Source organism: Myotis davidii, unplaced genomic scaffold (assembly GCF_000327345.1).
Source record: "Myotis davidii unplaced genomic scaffold, ASM32734v1 scaffold616, whole genome shotgun sequence".
In the NCBI taxonomy this organism is placed as follows: Eukaryota; Metazoa; Chordata; class Mammalia; order Chiroptera; family Vespertilionidae; genus Myotis; species Myotis davidii.
Genome location: NW_006291965.1, coordinates 3,684,897 through 3,701,350, shown reverse-complemented (window position 1 = coordinate 3,701,350; position 16,454 = coordinate 3,684,897). Strand labels below are relative to the sequence as shown.

The 16,454-nt window shown below is 40.4% G+C and overlaps 1 protein-coding gene across 1 annotated transcript in view; it reads right to left on the bottom strand.

Annotated features, from left to right (window-relative positions):
• DOCK8 (dedicator of cytokinesis 8) overlaps positions 1–16,454 on the bottom strand; it is a 200,976-nt gene that overhangs the window by 145,780 nt on the left and 38,742 nt on the right. The window contains 1 exon segment of the mRNA XM_015565032.1: positions 7,438–7,543. Within this exon segment, the coding sequence (XP_015420518.1) occupies positions 7,438–7,543 (106 nt within the window).

Below are 16,454 nucleotides of genomic sequence, written 5' to 3'. Positions count from 1 at the left end.
CATGAGTTGGGGGGTGGGGGGCAATGGGGGGATTAGGACACATATGTAATACCTTAATCAATAAAGAGAAACAAAAAGAAAGAAAAACAGAGGCTAAATGGCTTGACTCAAATCACAGGAGTAATCACAGAGGACCTGGGTCCCTTGTTTTAGCACTGGGAGGCTTCCTGGTGCTCTGTGTGGGCTGGAGGAGAAATGATGTCTTCAGGTACAATGGCTATTTATACCCTCACGAATGTTTATCTTCATGGAGGGTGTTCTCAAATCAGGCTCTTCATGAGAGTCAAGTTGTGTCCGTTACCTGAGCCCTAGCCGGTTTGACTAAGTGGATAAAGTGTTGGCTCATGTGCTGAAGGGTCACAGGTTTGATTCCGGTCAAGGGCATGTATCTTGGTTGCAGGCTTGATCCCCAACCTTCTCTCTTTCTCTGTCTCTCCCCATCCCTTCCACTCTCTCTAAAAATCAATGGAAAAATACCTTCGGGTGAGGATTAACAACAACAAAAAGTCACCGGAGAACTCCATATTGCCAAATTTAAAGGTCCTGGTTTATCTACACTACTGGATACAGTTAATCAGTCCCTCTTTCTTGAAATACTTGTCCTAGTGTGTCTCAGCTTCTAAAAGTCCATGTACCAGGAAACCACTCAGTCCCAAGCAAATTGAGATGATTAGTCACTCTCCTTTTGAGACACTTTTTCTAGGTTCTCCTCCCCATACGCAGTGCCCTAAGGTTCAGTTCTAAAAACATCTTCTCTTCTCAATCTGCATTCATGCCCAGATGATCTCATTTACTCCCATGGATCTAAATACCTTTTTTGTTTTTTATATTACAAATTTATATCTGCAGCTTCAACCTTTGGCTTGAAATCCAGGTTGACTTTTCTGATTATATCTCAACATCACCACTTGGTGATCTAATAGGCCTATCAAACATAACAAATTCAAAACAAACTTTTAATTTCCCTGCCAATCTGCCTTCCTATATCTTCCAAGTCTTCTCATCTCAGCAAGTGGCAATTCCATTCCATGGGCTGTTGAGGGTAAAAGCTTTGGAGTCAATGTTGATTTTTCTCTTTCTCTTACACCTTATGTATTATCCATCAGAAAATCCTGTCCACTTTACTTCTGATATATATATATATATCTAGGATCCAACCACTTCTCACCTTCTCTACTCCCACCACCTATTCCAAAGCACCACCATTACTTTCCTGAGTTATTGTAACAACTTCACCCAGCCCAGTCTATTCTCCCTGTGACAGCCAGAATGATCCTCATATAAAGAACCCTATAAGCAATCTTTATAAAAATTATGATTGTGCCTGGCTGATTCTCAATGCTTTCAGTGACTTCATTTTTTAAAAATTTATCTTTACTGTTGACAGTATTACAGATGTCCTCTTTTTCCCCCCATTGACTCCCACCACCCACTCCCCAAGCCTTCCCTTCACTGTTATCTGTCCAGGGGCTATGAATATATGCATATAAGTTCATTGGTTAATCTCTTCCTATTTGTCCCTTCCCTCTGAAATACATCAGTCTGTTGCCTGCTTCATTGTCTCTGGATCTAATGTGTTCATCAGTTTACTTTGTTCATTAGATTTCACATATAAGTGAGATCATGTGATACTTGTCTTTCTTTGATTGGCTTATTTTGCTTAGCTTAATACTCTCCAGGTCCCTCCACGCTGTCTCAAACAGTGACTTCATCTTAACCAAGGGAAGAACCCAAGTTCTTCCATGGTCTCTGAGGCCTATGACCCAGCCCTGCTTTCTTTATGATCTCATCTCCTACTGCCTACTCTGTTCATCTCGCTCTCTGCTTCCTTGCTGTTTCTGGAGTAGGCCACATACTCTTGCCTTGGGGACTTTGCTCCTTCTGACTAGAAGACTTTTCCTTCAGATATCTGTCAAGTTCATTCAGAATCCTTCCCAAGTGTCTCCTTCCTAGACAGAGGCCTTCACAGACCACCAAATAGGCTCTCTTCTGTGTCACTCTCTATTTCCTTTTTTCGTTTCATTCTTCAAATCATTAAAACCCCCTTGATTTGGTCTACATTCACTTTTTTTGTCTATGTCTCCCATTCTAGAATGTAAGTTCCAAGAGGCCAGACCTTTTGCTATTCACCACTGTATCCCCAGCTCCTAGACCAGCTCCTGCCATGAGCTGAATGAATGAATGAGTGAGTGAATGAATGCTTAAGACAATCCTTTCAGCTCTCTACCATATTTAAGTAAAAAGATCTGAAGACATGTTCTTCTAGTTCAGTAATTTCAAAGTACAACGCCTTAAACTAACTACTTCCCTGCTTCCACCAATGACAATCTTCCCCTGATGCCACCAAGTGGAAGATGCTGACATGCCATCGTAGCAACCATCTATTTTACCAAGGCAGATTTGAATCCCCTGCTTTAAACAGTGACAGTAATGAAACTCTTGCTCTGCATGCAGGGCCTCACTCTTTCATTCTATCTTCCATGTGAATTTGCATGAACACTATACACCATACTGAGATCTTCATTTTCTATCATGTCCCCTCCATGAAATCAATGAAAACTAAGAACAGCCCAACCGCTTGAAAAATGAAGCACACATGAGCAATGGCACAAGAAAAATAATAGAGGGCCATATTTATCAAGCGTTCAGCCTTAGTAGTAAAAGAAAAAGGTTGCTTTATTGTTCAGAAGCTTAATCACATAATAAAAATGAATGCTTTTTCAGGTATGAGACTTTTTTTTCCTATATAAGTGTTATACAGGTGTTGGCAAAAATAGGTTTATAGTTGTATTAGAAACACAAGAGTTAATAAAGCTGCTGCAATAATAACCTGCATGTCTTTTTTTATACGAACAACTTTAAGCCAACTTTTGCCCACCCCTGTGTACAAACATGTCACATAACCATGGTGTTTGGCACATATCCAGGATGTGGCTTTTTACATCCTTTTCTTCACCCAAGGACATTATAGTTTAGCTGGTTCATTCCATTTCACTTCAAAATTTTCTATTCTCATTTTTTTTAAATAGGATTTTCTCTCTATAAAAATGTAGGTGAACATCATTAACACCATGATAGTGTCTCTCATCCTTCTTTATACCTTAGGGCATAGATCCAACACTTTCCTCTCTTGCATATTTTACTCCCCTTTCTACTTTGAATAACTAAAAAATAATTTTGGTATTTTACAGTTTCATTTTAATGAATACGTCAAATATAGAGTTGTTGACATCAGAGAGTGTCTGGCCAACCTGTTCACATGGCTGTGGCAATGCAGAATGCCACGGCCAATGAGCAATGCTCCACTAAGGCACTCCCTCTGGCCCTGGGCACTAAGGACTCTGACAGGAGTGTCAAATAGGCCCAGAACAACTCTATCATCATGTCTAAGAAACCAACTCCAAATGGTGGTTCCTCTTCATATTCAAATATAAAATTTTTAAAAATATTTTACTGACTTTGAAATTCTTGTATTCAAAATTATCACAGCTAAAATCGACAATTAGAGTTTAAAAACACAAACCTGACTAAACAGAAAAAGAAATCAAACACACCCTTCCTCTCACTTGACTTATCAGATTTATGACAGAAGCCACTATTTTTTTTTCTTTTAAGATTTTTTTTCATTGATCCTCAGAGAGAGAGAGAAAGCGAGAGGGAGAGAGAGAAACTTTGATGCTGGAGCGAAACATCGATCTGCTGACTCCTGCCTCCCAACTCCAACCAGGGATAAAGCCGGGCATGTGCTCTGACAGAGAATTGAATAGCAACCCTCGTTGCAAGAGACAACACTCAACCGACTATCTTTATATAAGAGTATATCCATAGGGATAGTATGTGGTTCTTGCTGACCATACTCTCTGAAACTCAGAACTAGGACAACAAAAGAAACTTCACTTTCTTTTTGTTCTTCCTCCTGTTTGGAATACTCCTACTATGTAGTTTTTTAAACTAGACCACATGTTAAAGTCCCAGGCAACTTTAAAATACCTAGGCCAGTGGTCGGCAAACTGTGGCTCGTGAGCCACATGCGGCTCTTTGGCCCCTTGAGTGTGGCTCTTCCTAAGCCTTAGGAGTACCCTAATTAAGTTAATAACAATGTACCTACCTATATAGTTTAAGTTTAAAACATTTGGCTCTCAAAAGAAATTTCAATCGTTGTACTGTTGATATTTGGCTCTGTTGACTAATGAGTTTGCTGACCACTGACCTAGGCCCATCCCTTGGGATTTTATTTACTCATTCTATGGTGGGCCTGGCCACAGGCGTTTCTAAAGGTCCCTGGGATTCTGATGGGCAGCCAGGGCTGAGAACCTTCCTCTAAATCTCCTCACCTTTCCATCAAGCCTTTACCTCCTATTATGTCATGGATTTTTCTCTCTTCTGAGCACCTACCACACTCAAAGCCAGTAGGGATTTCCTATATTATCTCAAGTAGATCATAAAGCCCAGTTTAGAGGCAAAACAATCTCCTATTGATCTTCTTCTTTTAATCTCCTCGTGTCTTCACAGTGCCAAACACGTCGACAGTGATAGCCACTATTTACACAGCATCTATTATGTCATTTATGTTAACCCTAATGGGCAGCATTATTATGCCAATATTGCAAATGAGGGAACTGAAGCCTTCACAGCGGTTAACTTACCCCAAATTATATACCAATTACATGACAGTTATATTTCACCCCAGATCCATGTGACTCCAAGTTATTTCCTCTTGCAAAACAACAAACTTATAATTGATTGAGTTTTAAATAACCTTGTCCAGTTAAATACTTTAAAAAATTAAACAACCATTTGTTTTGGCACATGGAGTTGTTGAAATGTTGGTTTATATAAACAAAGGTAAGAGAAACAAAGGTCAAAATGCACTCATTTTTACTTTTCAATTGTCTAAAATTATACAATGGACAGAATATGGCTTCTCGCTTAGGAGCCGTTTGTTAAAGCTACTTCCGGTTGAGTCTTTAGATGACAAACTACTTCTCTGCCTCCCCAGAAATGAATCTTGCTGAAATGTCCCAGTATCTTCCCATGAAATGAAGTCATTCTTGAAGGGAAAGGGAAATCACCATGTATGCTGACGTCTGTTGGAGGAATCTTCATTTGGGAAGATGACTCAAGGGGAACAACAGTCACCTCATTCTGACATTACAACGGGACAAGCAGGTAAACATCAGGGTGATTTCCTAAGCAGGCCATGCTTTCTTTTTTTTTAGTGGACATCAAATTGGGGCCGGTGGCTCCCTCATACCTACTGCTTTGCTGTCAGTTAATAGGAGGCGCAGCGGTAACAGACTGTGCAGAAGCAGAAGCAGAGATCTGGGAAAAGATCGTTAGAAAACTAAACTGGAGTAACCCGGAGTAGTGTATTTTAAAGGCTATTCATTTACAAATGGAAAAAGGAATAAATTGAGGCACACATGATTCTTGTATAGTTAAAGATGTGTGCTACTTCTTCGGTAACTTCTCTTAGAAAATGGATCATTAAGCCACGTGTTAACTCGGCTGCCCAGCTAATGAAGTTAATTCATCAACATTTACTTCCATAAAACCAAAAAGCACCTGCAGTCATGAAGCAATTGTTTCCTTTGAGACTTTATATTTATAAATGACTTCTCCTGAAGAAATGTGAGGCTGCAGCATTAGAGTCAAAGCTGGCCTGCAGAGAAGGGGTTAAAGCCTGCTGGCTGAACTTCCTCAAAGCCTCTTCTCAGTGATGTCCACACTTTCTCAAGACAGCCGGCTGCAGAGCGCTGAGGTCTCAATTTACAAAGAAGCAAAGCACCCAACCCCACCTCCCCACCTAGTTTAAGACAGAAAAGTATATCCTGTCACTTTTTAACCAAATGTTTAATACTTTGGAGTAAGATTTTAATCAGAAATTGCATAATAATTTTCAGGGGTTTTCAATAAAATATATATTAGCACCAAATTAATTTGTCTTGGTTCACAGTTCACCTGATATATCTGAAAGCATGAACATTATGCACCTGATGTTATTATAATCCACGATTTTGAAACAGATAGGAAAAGTACAAATAAAAACAGCAGTCTAGCAAGCCACCCAAGTCCTAAGTAGTTTTTTGGAAGACATGTCCTCACAAATGACCTTTTGCAGTCTATTTTTCAGTAGGACTATTTCATCAGTGACACAACACACAAGTTACCCCTCTGAAATAACCACCAATCACTCCAGTAAACATACCTTTAAGGACACACAGTGAGTCGCGTGTAAATTGTTACAGGAGACAAGATGGCAGCCACAGGAAACCGAGTGGAAGGTTACAAAATTTCTAAGAGCAGAAGTGGTTTTGAAGCAATAAGTGAGAAACAAAAAATAAACCTAACCTCCGCAGGCTAACCGCCAGAACAAGCAAAAAAGTGCACTGCGCTGCGCCGCGCCGCGCCTGAGGAAGTGAGGCCAGGGGAGGCTGCAGCTCTCACAGAGGAAGTGAAGGCTCCTTCGGGTTTGACAAACCATCTCACTTAAGTCAGATGCATCTACTTAGCACACGTCTGGCATTTAGTCCTCAAATAATAGAACACACATAGGCACGCTCAACCATTGGTGTGAAACATGCAGGCAACCTTCGACTTAGAAGGGGGAGTGTTTGGTTGTTTAAAAAATATACTTTTTAGGTGTTTTGTTTTGTTTTCCAATTACAGTTAACTTTCAATATGATGGGCTGCATTGATTTCAGGTGTGTAGCATAGTGGTTAGAGACAATCATATACTTTTTCAAAGTGTCCCCCCTGAGATTTCCAGTACCCACCAGGCACCATATGTAAGGAGAGTGTGTGTGATTTAAATAGGGGTTTGAATTGATTCCAATTATATGAAGTTCCAGATAAGGCAACATTATGGAGACAGAAGTGGATCAGTAATGGCCTAGAGCTAGAACTGAGGTCTGGGAAAGGAGACAGACCGAAAAGGGGCCATGATGGGGACTCTTGATTGAGTAGAGGTTAAATAACAATAAATTGGCCAAATTCATCAAACTGTACATTAAAAATGAGTGAATTCTATTGTATGTAAACTACACTTCCAAGAAAACGATTTTAAAAAACTAAGGTTTGTAACTTGGCTTTTCAGGTTTTGGAATACATTTCCCCCCAATAAAAGCACGTTATGAACGGCAGCAAGCTTCCAAGGCTAGTCCCCTGCCTCCCTACAATATGAATTATAATGGGGGTGAAATCACATAGCCTGGAAGTCCACTAAGTCCAGGGACGTCAGAACCACAGCCCATTTTGCACCCTCAGCCCTACTCGAGGGAGGAAGAGAGGGAAATTGTCAGATGGTAAAAATTAGGCCCTGGTGGTTGGAAGTGGAAGGTAGCAGTGGGGAGACCTCAGGAGAGGCGAGGCAGGAAGCCTTCGCTGGGCGCTTCTGCGCCTGACCGTCCGCTAAGCAAAGCTGTAGCTCATACTTACTAGTTGGAGAGAGGGGAAGCCAGCAGAGGTGCTTATGCTTTGTCGATGGTACTGGCCAAGGTTTGGTGGGAGAGTAAACTGTTTCCTTATTTCCGCTGAAGAATACCTTGGGTTAAAATAGAAAAATCTAAATGAAGTCATTATTTTTTTTTTAAAATCATCACAGTTATAGATACAATCTTTAATGGCATGCTATAAAATTTCTGCGTTGGCTGGGCAACCGGCAGGACTGACTACAATGTCCACAGCGGCCCGTGGGTGGACTTCTGTGTGACAATATATACCAGTGATGGCGAACCTATGACACGCGTGTCAGAGGTGACACGCGAAGTCATTTTTTTGGTTGATTTTTCTTTGTTAAATGGCATTTAAATATATAAAATAAATATCAAAAATATAAATCTTTGTTTTACTATGGTTGCAAATATCAAAAAATTTCTATATGTGACACGGAACCAGAGTTAAGTTAGGGTTTTCAAAATGCTGACACGCTGAGCTCAAAAGGTTCACCATCACTGATACATACCCTTGAGAAGTTCACAGAGACCAGGACGCCCACCATCGTGGCTTCTGCCCAGGACTGGAAGGATGACAGCAGGAGGAGGAAGATGAGGTTGAAGCCCGAGGAAAGGACCCAGGGCACGCGGCTCCTTCCCAGGCCATTCAGAGGCGTCGGCTCCCTGTGAGGGCATCTGTCTCTGACCAGAGTCCTTTAAACCCCCAGCTGTTGTTTTGATCCGGTCATTCTCCTTTATAGCAGTGAAACCCTTCTGGTCGCCTTCCGCTGTAGCAGAAAACGCTAGGGAACTGTGATAGGAACATTTCTACCTCCCGAGGCACCTGAGGTGGTGTCTGAAATCCCGAGGACTGCCTATTTTCCACCCTGCTCCTAGTGCTAGATCCTTCCAGCCATCCTGACATTGCCGAGCACTCAGTCAGCATCCCTGGTGGCCAGATGGAGCACCTGAGAGTTGTTCTCTGTTGTCCACGCAACCTGCTGGCATGAGCCTGCCGAGCAGTGAGAGGCTGGCTTAGGGGCAGGTTGACATTTGGGCATTTGTTCGTCATTTGTTTGGAGCTCAGAACACATGTTCTCAGGAAATCAGTTGGTGGTGGTTGGATTCTGAGGCTCGTTCACAAGCATGTATTTAAACCACAAGGCCACCACAGACTATAACCAGAAACTAATAGACTATTGAGGATCGATGAGATCATGTATTTGAAAATGCTGTGTTTCAAATAGGAATATGTACATTTAAAATTGTATCATTTTGAAATATTATGAATAAAGCTTAGTATGCGTTCTTCACTATGATAGGTGGTAGGGCATAGCACAGGTTTCTGACATCATTAGTGAGGTTTCTAACAAGATCTCTGTGGCTCCCAACCTTGGCAATGCAGTTCACCCAGAGAAGCAGGAAACGTGTTCTGGTCCCACCTGTGGCACCCAGTCTCCCACCTCAAAAGCACTTCAATTTCCTTTCAGGATTTGCACACTCCTGGTGTACATTGTCTAGTCCTAGTCATAACTACAAACCCAAGGGGTGGGCACATTACCCAACACAGGACATTACCCAACATAGGACAATGGTCTCTGCTTCCCCATGCTCTGAATGATGAACGGATACAAGAAGGAAGAAAATGGCTGGAGCACACTCATGGCAGTGGAGGTCCCTTCCATTCTGATGGGATGATGTGTGAAACCCAAGAGGAAGTTATAGCTGCTTGTATTCCTTGCCCTTTTTAATTTCTTGAAGCATATCATTTATTTTTATAAAAGAATAAGAAGAAAACTAAGATAAGAAGTATTCAATTAGCCATCAGGGACGTGCAAGTCAGAACCACAAGGAGATGCCACTTCACAACCACTAGGATGGCTATGACAAAAGGGATGGGCAAGAACAAATGTCGGTGAGGATATGGAGAAACTGAAGCCCTCGTACATTGTGGGTGAGGATGTAAAATGGGGAAGCTGCTTTGGAAACCAGTTGGGCAGTTGCTCAAAAAGTTAAACAGTTCTCCTACATCTCAGCACTCCTGGGCATATATCCAAGAAACCTGAAAACATTCTTCCACACGGAAACATATACATGTTTTATTATTCATTCATAGTAGCCCAAAGTGGAAACAACCCATCATCTTATGAATGGACAAACAAAATGTGGTCTATCAGACAATGAAGTATTATTCAGCAATAAAAAGGGGGGGGGAACCTGATATATACGACAACACGGATGAACCCTGAAAAATTATGCAAAGTGAAAGAAGCTAAACCAAAAGATCACGTATTATATGATTCTTTATATGAAATGTCCAGAATAAGCCCTAGTTGCCTAGGGCTGAGAGGGTTGGAGGCAAATAGAGAGTGACTTCTAATGGAACTGAGGTTTCTTTGGGGGGGGGGCGGATATAGAATGTTCTAAAATTGACTGTCGTTATGGATGCCAACTCTGTGAATATAATAAAATCCACTGAATTATACATGTTAAATGGGTGAATTGTGTGGTGTGTGAATTATTTCCAAATAAAGCAGATGGATAGGTAGGCACAGATTGATAAAGATAGAGACACACATGTGTCTGTGTGTGTAAGCATTCTATGGAGACAAGAGTGAAAGCAAGAAATGTCCAATTTAGCATGACAGCCGGGAATGGAGGAAAAGTACAGATTTTGATTCCAAGTGCTCAAGAGGTTGATTTTCATTACAAGTTGGACAGTCACCAATTTCTAAAAAGATCAACAGATTAGACCACTGTCCAAAACAAAAAGTCCGTCTTACATAAATAACATTCTATCTTGTGTTTGGCACCACAGGAACCCACACCAGCATGGCAAGCATTTATTTGCTTACACAGAAGATGACCACAGTCACAGAATGCTGAGACAGCGGGCAAAGGCACTATTTTACATCCGAGTCGACTTTCCACAGACGGGACTGACTGCTCCTGCGACTTGTCTCCAAGTCCTCCCCGCAAGACCTCTCAAATAGCCCAGGTGAGTGTCCTGGCCATTCTAAAGTCTTTCCTGTCGTAGACCAGGGGCTCTCCTTGAAATGGGGATACCTGAAAATGTTCAGGAAAGGAAGTGGCATTGTGTGAGGATATCATGGAATGGCAGGAGGGATAGGTTTTTGCATTCATTTTGAAGTAAAATCTGTCATCCTAAGCCAAAGCCCCCGTGCTTTTTTCATCGTGAAATTATAATGTTCCTGCTCTCCAATCTTCCTTAAACAGAGTGAGCTGGCACTTCTGCAGCAGCCCTTCACCTACGTTTTCTAATTCAGATCTATACAACTGCTCTTCCCTAACAGGCGGAGCCTGGCCAGTACCTAAGGGCCCTATTTCTAGAGAATTAATTCTACAAAAGGTTGTTACGCCGGTCCCTCCAAAACTGTCAATAGGAAGTGAATTGTTTGTCCTTAAAATGAAAACAGTTAATTACCCCCCATGGAAAAGAATTGCTTTGCATCACTTAAAGTACTTCAAAATAAAATATTTCTGGAGAGGCCCTATGCTCACATTAAACTAGCAAAAATAGGCTGGAATGATGACATTACATATTGGTCAGGCTGTGGGAAAAGCAGCATGGCCCACACCCCTGTGGGTTGTATATGGGTTCAGTGTCTCCAGAAAGCAATACTATAATATGCAATAAGAACTATAAAACTGTCATTACTCTTTCATCTAATTCTTTCACTTTGGAGAATATGCACAATGGAATTCATACAAACAAAAACATAATTTGAGCAGAAATGAGCAGGAGAACTCTGTATATGGTAGCAAATCTTCGAAAATAACTAAAACAGCCAACCCTGGCAGAACACTAAGTAAATAATAGCATAAAATAGATGAAATATGATTTTACCATTTAAAATAACAAAAAATATGAATTAGGTTGACCCGTGGACATGTGCATACAAAATAAATTACAAGTAAAAAGTAATATATGGAAATGAATACATATACTTTACTTTTCAATTTATGTGTAAATATTCCACAAGGATGAGAAATCCTTTTGGATAGTTATATAAAGGCAGTTTAGTAACTACTCCATTCAGTTCTTTTTCCTGCGAAGTTGCTTAAGTTCATAATTTTTTAAAAAATGCATACATATAGTTAGGTGCAGGCACACATGTACCAGTTGAGATTTTTAAAAATTATGTAAACATCAGCCATTAGGTTTACTAATATAGAGCTTCATTCTTAAAGGAGCACCTAGCACCCCAGTGCCTAAAGCAACTCTCTTCTCTAGGCCAGCCCCAGTGAAGGGGAAAGCCTGCCTACACGAACAAGAGAACCCAGCCAGGGCAAGAGCTCATGCAGGCTATCCACACAGGCATTGCGTGTGGGTTTTATTTCCTTTGCATTTAAGTCTCAAACCGAATCCAACATATCTAATGTAATTTTCGTGATGCTAGATTATATTATGATAATATTTCCCTGATGGAATACTCTTCTTCTAATTACTCAAAAATGCTATATACATGTTATCTTTGTTTCTACAAATTTAATTGGGAAGATGCCTTGGAGTTTGTTTAAAATGTTGACACAATAAAACCATGATATAATGGACTAATTCAGGTGAGGGGGTGACTTTTAAAGCTGAAAATCCGTTATATAATAAAGTAGGTTTTCCAAATGCATTTGTTAAAAAATTGACAAATTAGTTTACCTGTTTTTACTTATGTAGACACATTTGTGTGATTAAAATTGAGTATGTATGAAAAGTTTAATTTCACAGAAAAGTCTTCTATATGTATTACTGTGACTTGAAATTTATACTGAATAGGTCTGGTAAATGCATGCATTCACCAGTCACTTAGAGTAAACAAATACACATGGCTGGGGCGTGGCTTAGCGCACGTGGGAACATCCCAGGCAGGCATTACAATGGCTGCAGAAACCAATTACCACAAAACGCAGTGTGATCAGCATTCCCCGAACACTGTTTATGAACAGTGACTCTTGGCTTTAAATATGTAGACTATACTTGTAGACATGTGATATTTATTTATGTCAGTGAAATTACTACAGTGTTTTTTTCCCAACATATGGCCCAGTCACTAAAATTTATTAAAAATAACAGTGAGTGCAAAACAAAACAAAAAAACCTGTTAATTTAATAATAAGCAAATCTTGGTTAAAAGCATTTTAAAATTAACAGGGTGTTATTGTTCACATATGAAATATGGACTAGAAATTTTGTCTGCTAAATCTGAAGTTCGTTAAATCGACGTCCGCAAAATTGAGGGTTTACTGTACCTCTATTCAGGAGTCAAAATGGTGTAAGGGGTGGATACTGAAGCTCTATGGGTTTATTTAGATGACAGATAATCGGGATATATAAGTACCAGCAGAACTAATGAGAGAGCAGAGCTTGTCAAGTGTGGCCTATGGACCATTTGCATCAAAATCATCAGCTTCTTAATAAAAATGCAGATTCCTCAACATTACCCCAATCCTGAATTAGCATGTCTGTGGTGTGGTCTGGAAACTCCAGGTGACTTATATGTCCAATAAAGTATAACATTCACTGATAGTGCAAGACTGTGAGAGTGTGGTTGGTTCATTCATTCATAAAACATGGAGGGCACACAAAACGCCCGGCTCTTAGCCAAGGGCTAGGGATTGAAGTTCAAGAAGATACTACTGCTGCTCTTGGAAGTTCAGTCCAGTGGGTGGGAAGGAGGGAGACAGATGGTGAATTGAATACAGTTATAACACAATATACTAAGTATTATAATGTAGGAATGTGCAGTGCCTTTTAAGTTATGAGGAGGAAGTTACTAATTCAGCCCAGGAATGCTCAGGAGGCTTCTGGGATAAGAAGACTTTTGAACCATATTTTGAAGGGAAAAAAAATGAGAAGGAGCCAACCTGATGCAAAAGAAGACAATGCATTTCAAGCATTAAAAAACAAAAAACATTTCTTAACATCTAGACATTAGGTTTCCATACTCCTTCTTTAAGTATTTTAACCACCTGGCTGCCCCAATTCTTTACAACAGAGATAGGGGAAAGAGCAAAGAAAAAGAAGGAGAATTAGTCCGGAGCTCTGACAGTTGCCAGCTATTTGAGTTCAGTACATTCGTTAACCAGGCTGCATCTTAGTTTCATTACATGTAACTGGGCTACATGACCTCCTGGATGGGCAGCCTTCCAGCTCTAACTGGCCAAGATGCTCAAGAATCTCCAGGCGGAACAATCAGCAGCACGATCTACACCAGCAGCTGTGCTAGGAAACCGAGCACCGGAAGGCTTCGCTCTGGCTTTCATCTCTGAGAGAAAATTCTCTCACTATGCTGGTATGGTCAGCAGCCAATGTGGCTGGAAGGATTATAAAGCTGATTGAAGAGAAAACCTTTGTCTATAAGTATTTAAAGAAGTTTAGGGTTTTCCTGAATCTGACATGTATTAAATAACAGTGAAAGGGGTAGAATAAAGAAAAGCAAACATATAATTTACTCTTAGTAACTAATACCTGACTGTAAAACACTCCACAAATACAAAGTATAAAGTACATAGCTAGTCATAAATAATAATTATGGACATTTGTGGGTGGCATATGTAGCCACAAACACATGGTATAATTGAACCTTACAAAATAGCCATTGTTCAAGACTAGAAATGATTCAGACCAAGTAAGCAGTGAAAGAATATTACCCCCAAACGTCCTGAATTATAGTTAGGGCAGTGTAGTATTAAAAAAGATAATAATGATTTTAAAATTTGTTGTATGTAGCTCTGAATGATGTAAATAGCACTGGGTTGGGTCACAGTGTATGGCATGTATAAGGTCCAGAAACACAGGCGAGTAGTTCTGGAGTTGACCACATAGAAATGATCTACGGCTTTTTCTGAGGTGTATCCTCAGATACTTGTAGTAAAGTACACCTGTACATTTAAAAGGCTATGAAATGAATTTCCAAAGCAAATTTTATATATGTATTATATATCTATATAAAACTCTAATATGCAAATTAACTGAACAGTGGAATGACCAGCGGAATGACCGGTCGCTATGATGCGCACTGACCACCAGGGGGCAGACGCTCAATACAGGAGCTGCCCCCAGCCCACAGGCCCTGAACAGTGGCGGGGGGGGGGGGGGGGGGGTGGCTGGCCAGCAGGTGGCACCAGGCCAGCCAAGGCGGGTGTGAGTGGGGGCCCCGATCACCCAGCTGGTAGCCCTACAGATCAGCCCTGATCGCCGGCCAGGCCTAGGGACCCTATCTGTGCACAAATTTCGTGCACCGGGCCCCTAGTATATAATATTATATGATGCATATTATATCTATTCACATGTATATCTCTATCCTTGCATATACACACATGCATACATGTTTTGAGCAATGAAGTCTCTCTTTTAAATCCTCATCTGAAGACATGCTGAGAGAGAAAGAGAGAGAGAGAGAGAGAGAGAGAGAGAGAGAGAAACACTGATGTGAGAAAAACATCAATCAATTGCCTTCAATGCCCCAACTGGGCACTGAACCTGAAATCCAGGTACATACCCTGATCGGGAATCCAACCTGCAGCCTTTCCGTGCACGGGAAGACACTCGAACCAACTGAGCCACTCCAACAAGGGGAGCAATGAAGTTTTCAATGAATTCCTCAGAAGTTTGCCAGCCTGAGGCTTCATAATAGATATTTCAGGTTGAGATTGTCTTATATTTTCCATCCCTTCTCGTAAAGAGACATGCCATACATGTACAACTTCTATAAAGATGGTTTGACAGGTGGAAACATGATTACAAAGAGACATGTGCTCCTTATAAACAAGCTGGAGAATTTACGTTCTTCCTCACGTGGGTGGAATCCCAAATCTCTTTCACTTGGAAAATTCCTCTGAACACAGAAGCGTGTTTATTAGATGAGTTAAGTGTTGGCGGGTTCCCACAGCAAGCCTAGAGGAGGATTACTCAATGTCTTCATGCCTCTGTAAGGCACTCCCTCTTCCCGGTCCTTACTTATCATGATGTAAGTTAGTTTCTCTCCTGACATCATCACCATCCACTGATGTGGCACCATAATCACCTGAAACAGTGGTTCTCAACCTTGGCTGCACATTAGAATCACCTGGGAATCGTTTTAAAATCCTGATTTCTGGGCCTCGTCTTCCGGAAATTCTGTTTCTTTGTTACTAATGTTGTGGCCCCACCCCATAACAAAGAAACAGAATTTCCGGAGGATGAGGCTCAGAAATCAGGATTTTAAAAAGATTCCCAGGTGATTCTAATGTGCAGCCAAGGTTGAGAACCACTGACCTAAAAGAACACCTGTAAATGTTGAGTGCTTTTTGTTTTAACTGTTTAAAGAAAAAAACGGTTTCTTCAGAAAAGTGTGTTGAGAATAAAGAAATGGCACATATGTAAACTGAAGTCCCAAATGAGGAGAGACAAAACAGTAACAGAAGGAATACTTAAAGAAATATGGTTGACAAAAAAAATACCAAAGATGCAGATTCAGAAAGCTCTACAAATGCCCTTCAGAATCAATATAGAAAATCAACCTAGACACATCACAGTAAAATGAAAAGAGCAAATTTAAATGTTCTTTAAAAAATCTGCAGGAAAGACACATTACCTTCAAAGATATATTACTTCAAAGTGTAATAATAAGACTAATAAGTGATTTCACATTTAAAAAGGTGAAATCCAAAAACTAATACAATGACATCTTTATTTTTATTTATTTATTTTTTTTATTTATTGCTTAAAGTATTACAAAGGGTATTACATATGTATCCATTTTTCCCCCCACCCTAGACAGTCCCCTAGCCTCCCCTATCCCCCAGTGTCTTATTCCATTGGTTACGCTTATATGCATGCATACAAGTCCTTTGGTTGATCTCTTACCTCAGCCCCCACCCTCTCCTGCCTTCCCTCTGAAGTTTGACAGTTTGATTGATGCTTCTCTGTCTATTAATCTGATTTTATTCATCAATTTATGTTGTTCATTATATTCCACAAATGAGTGAGATCATGTGATATTCATCTTTCTCTAACTAACTTAT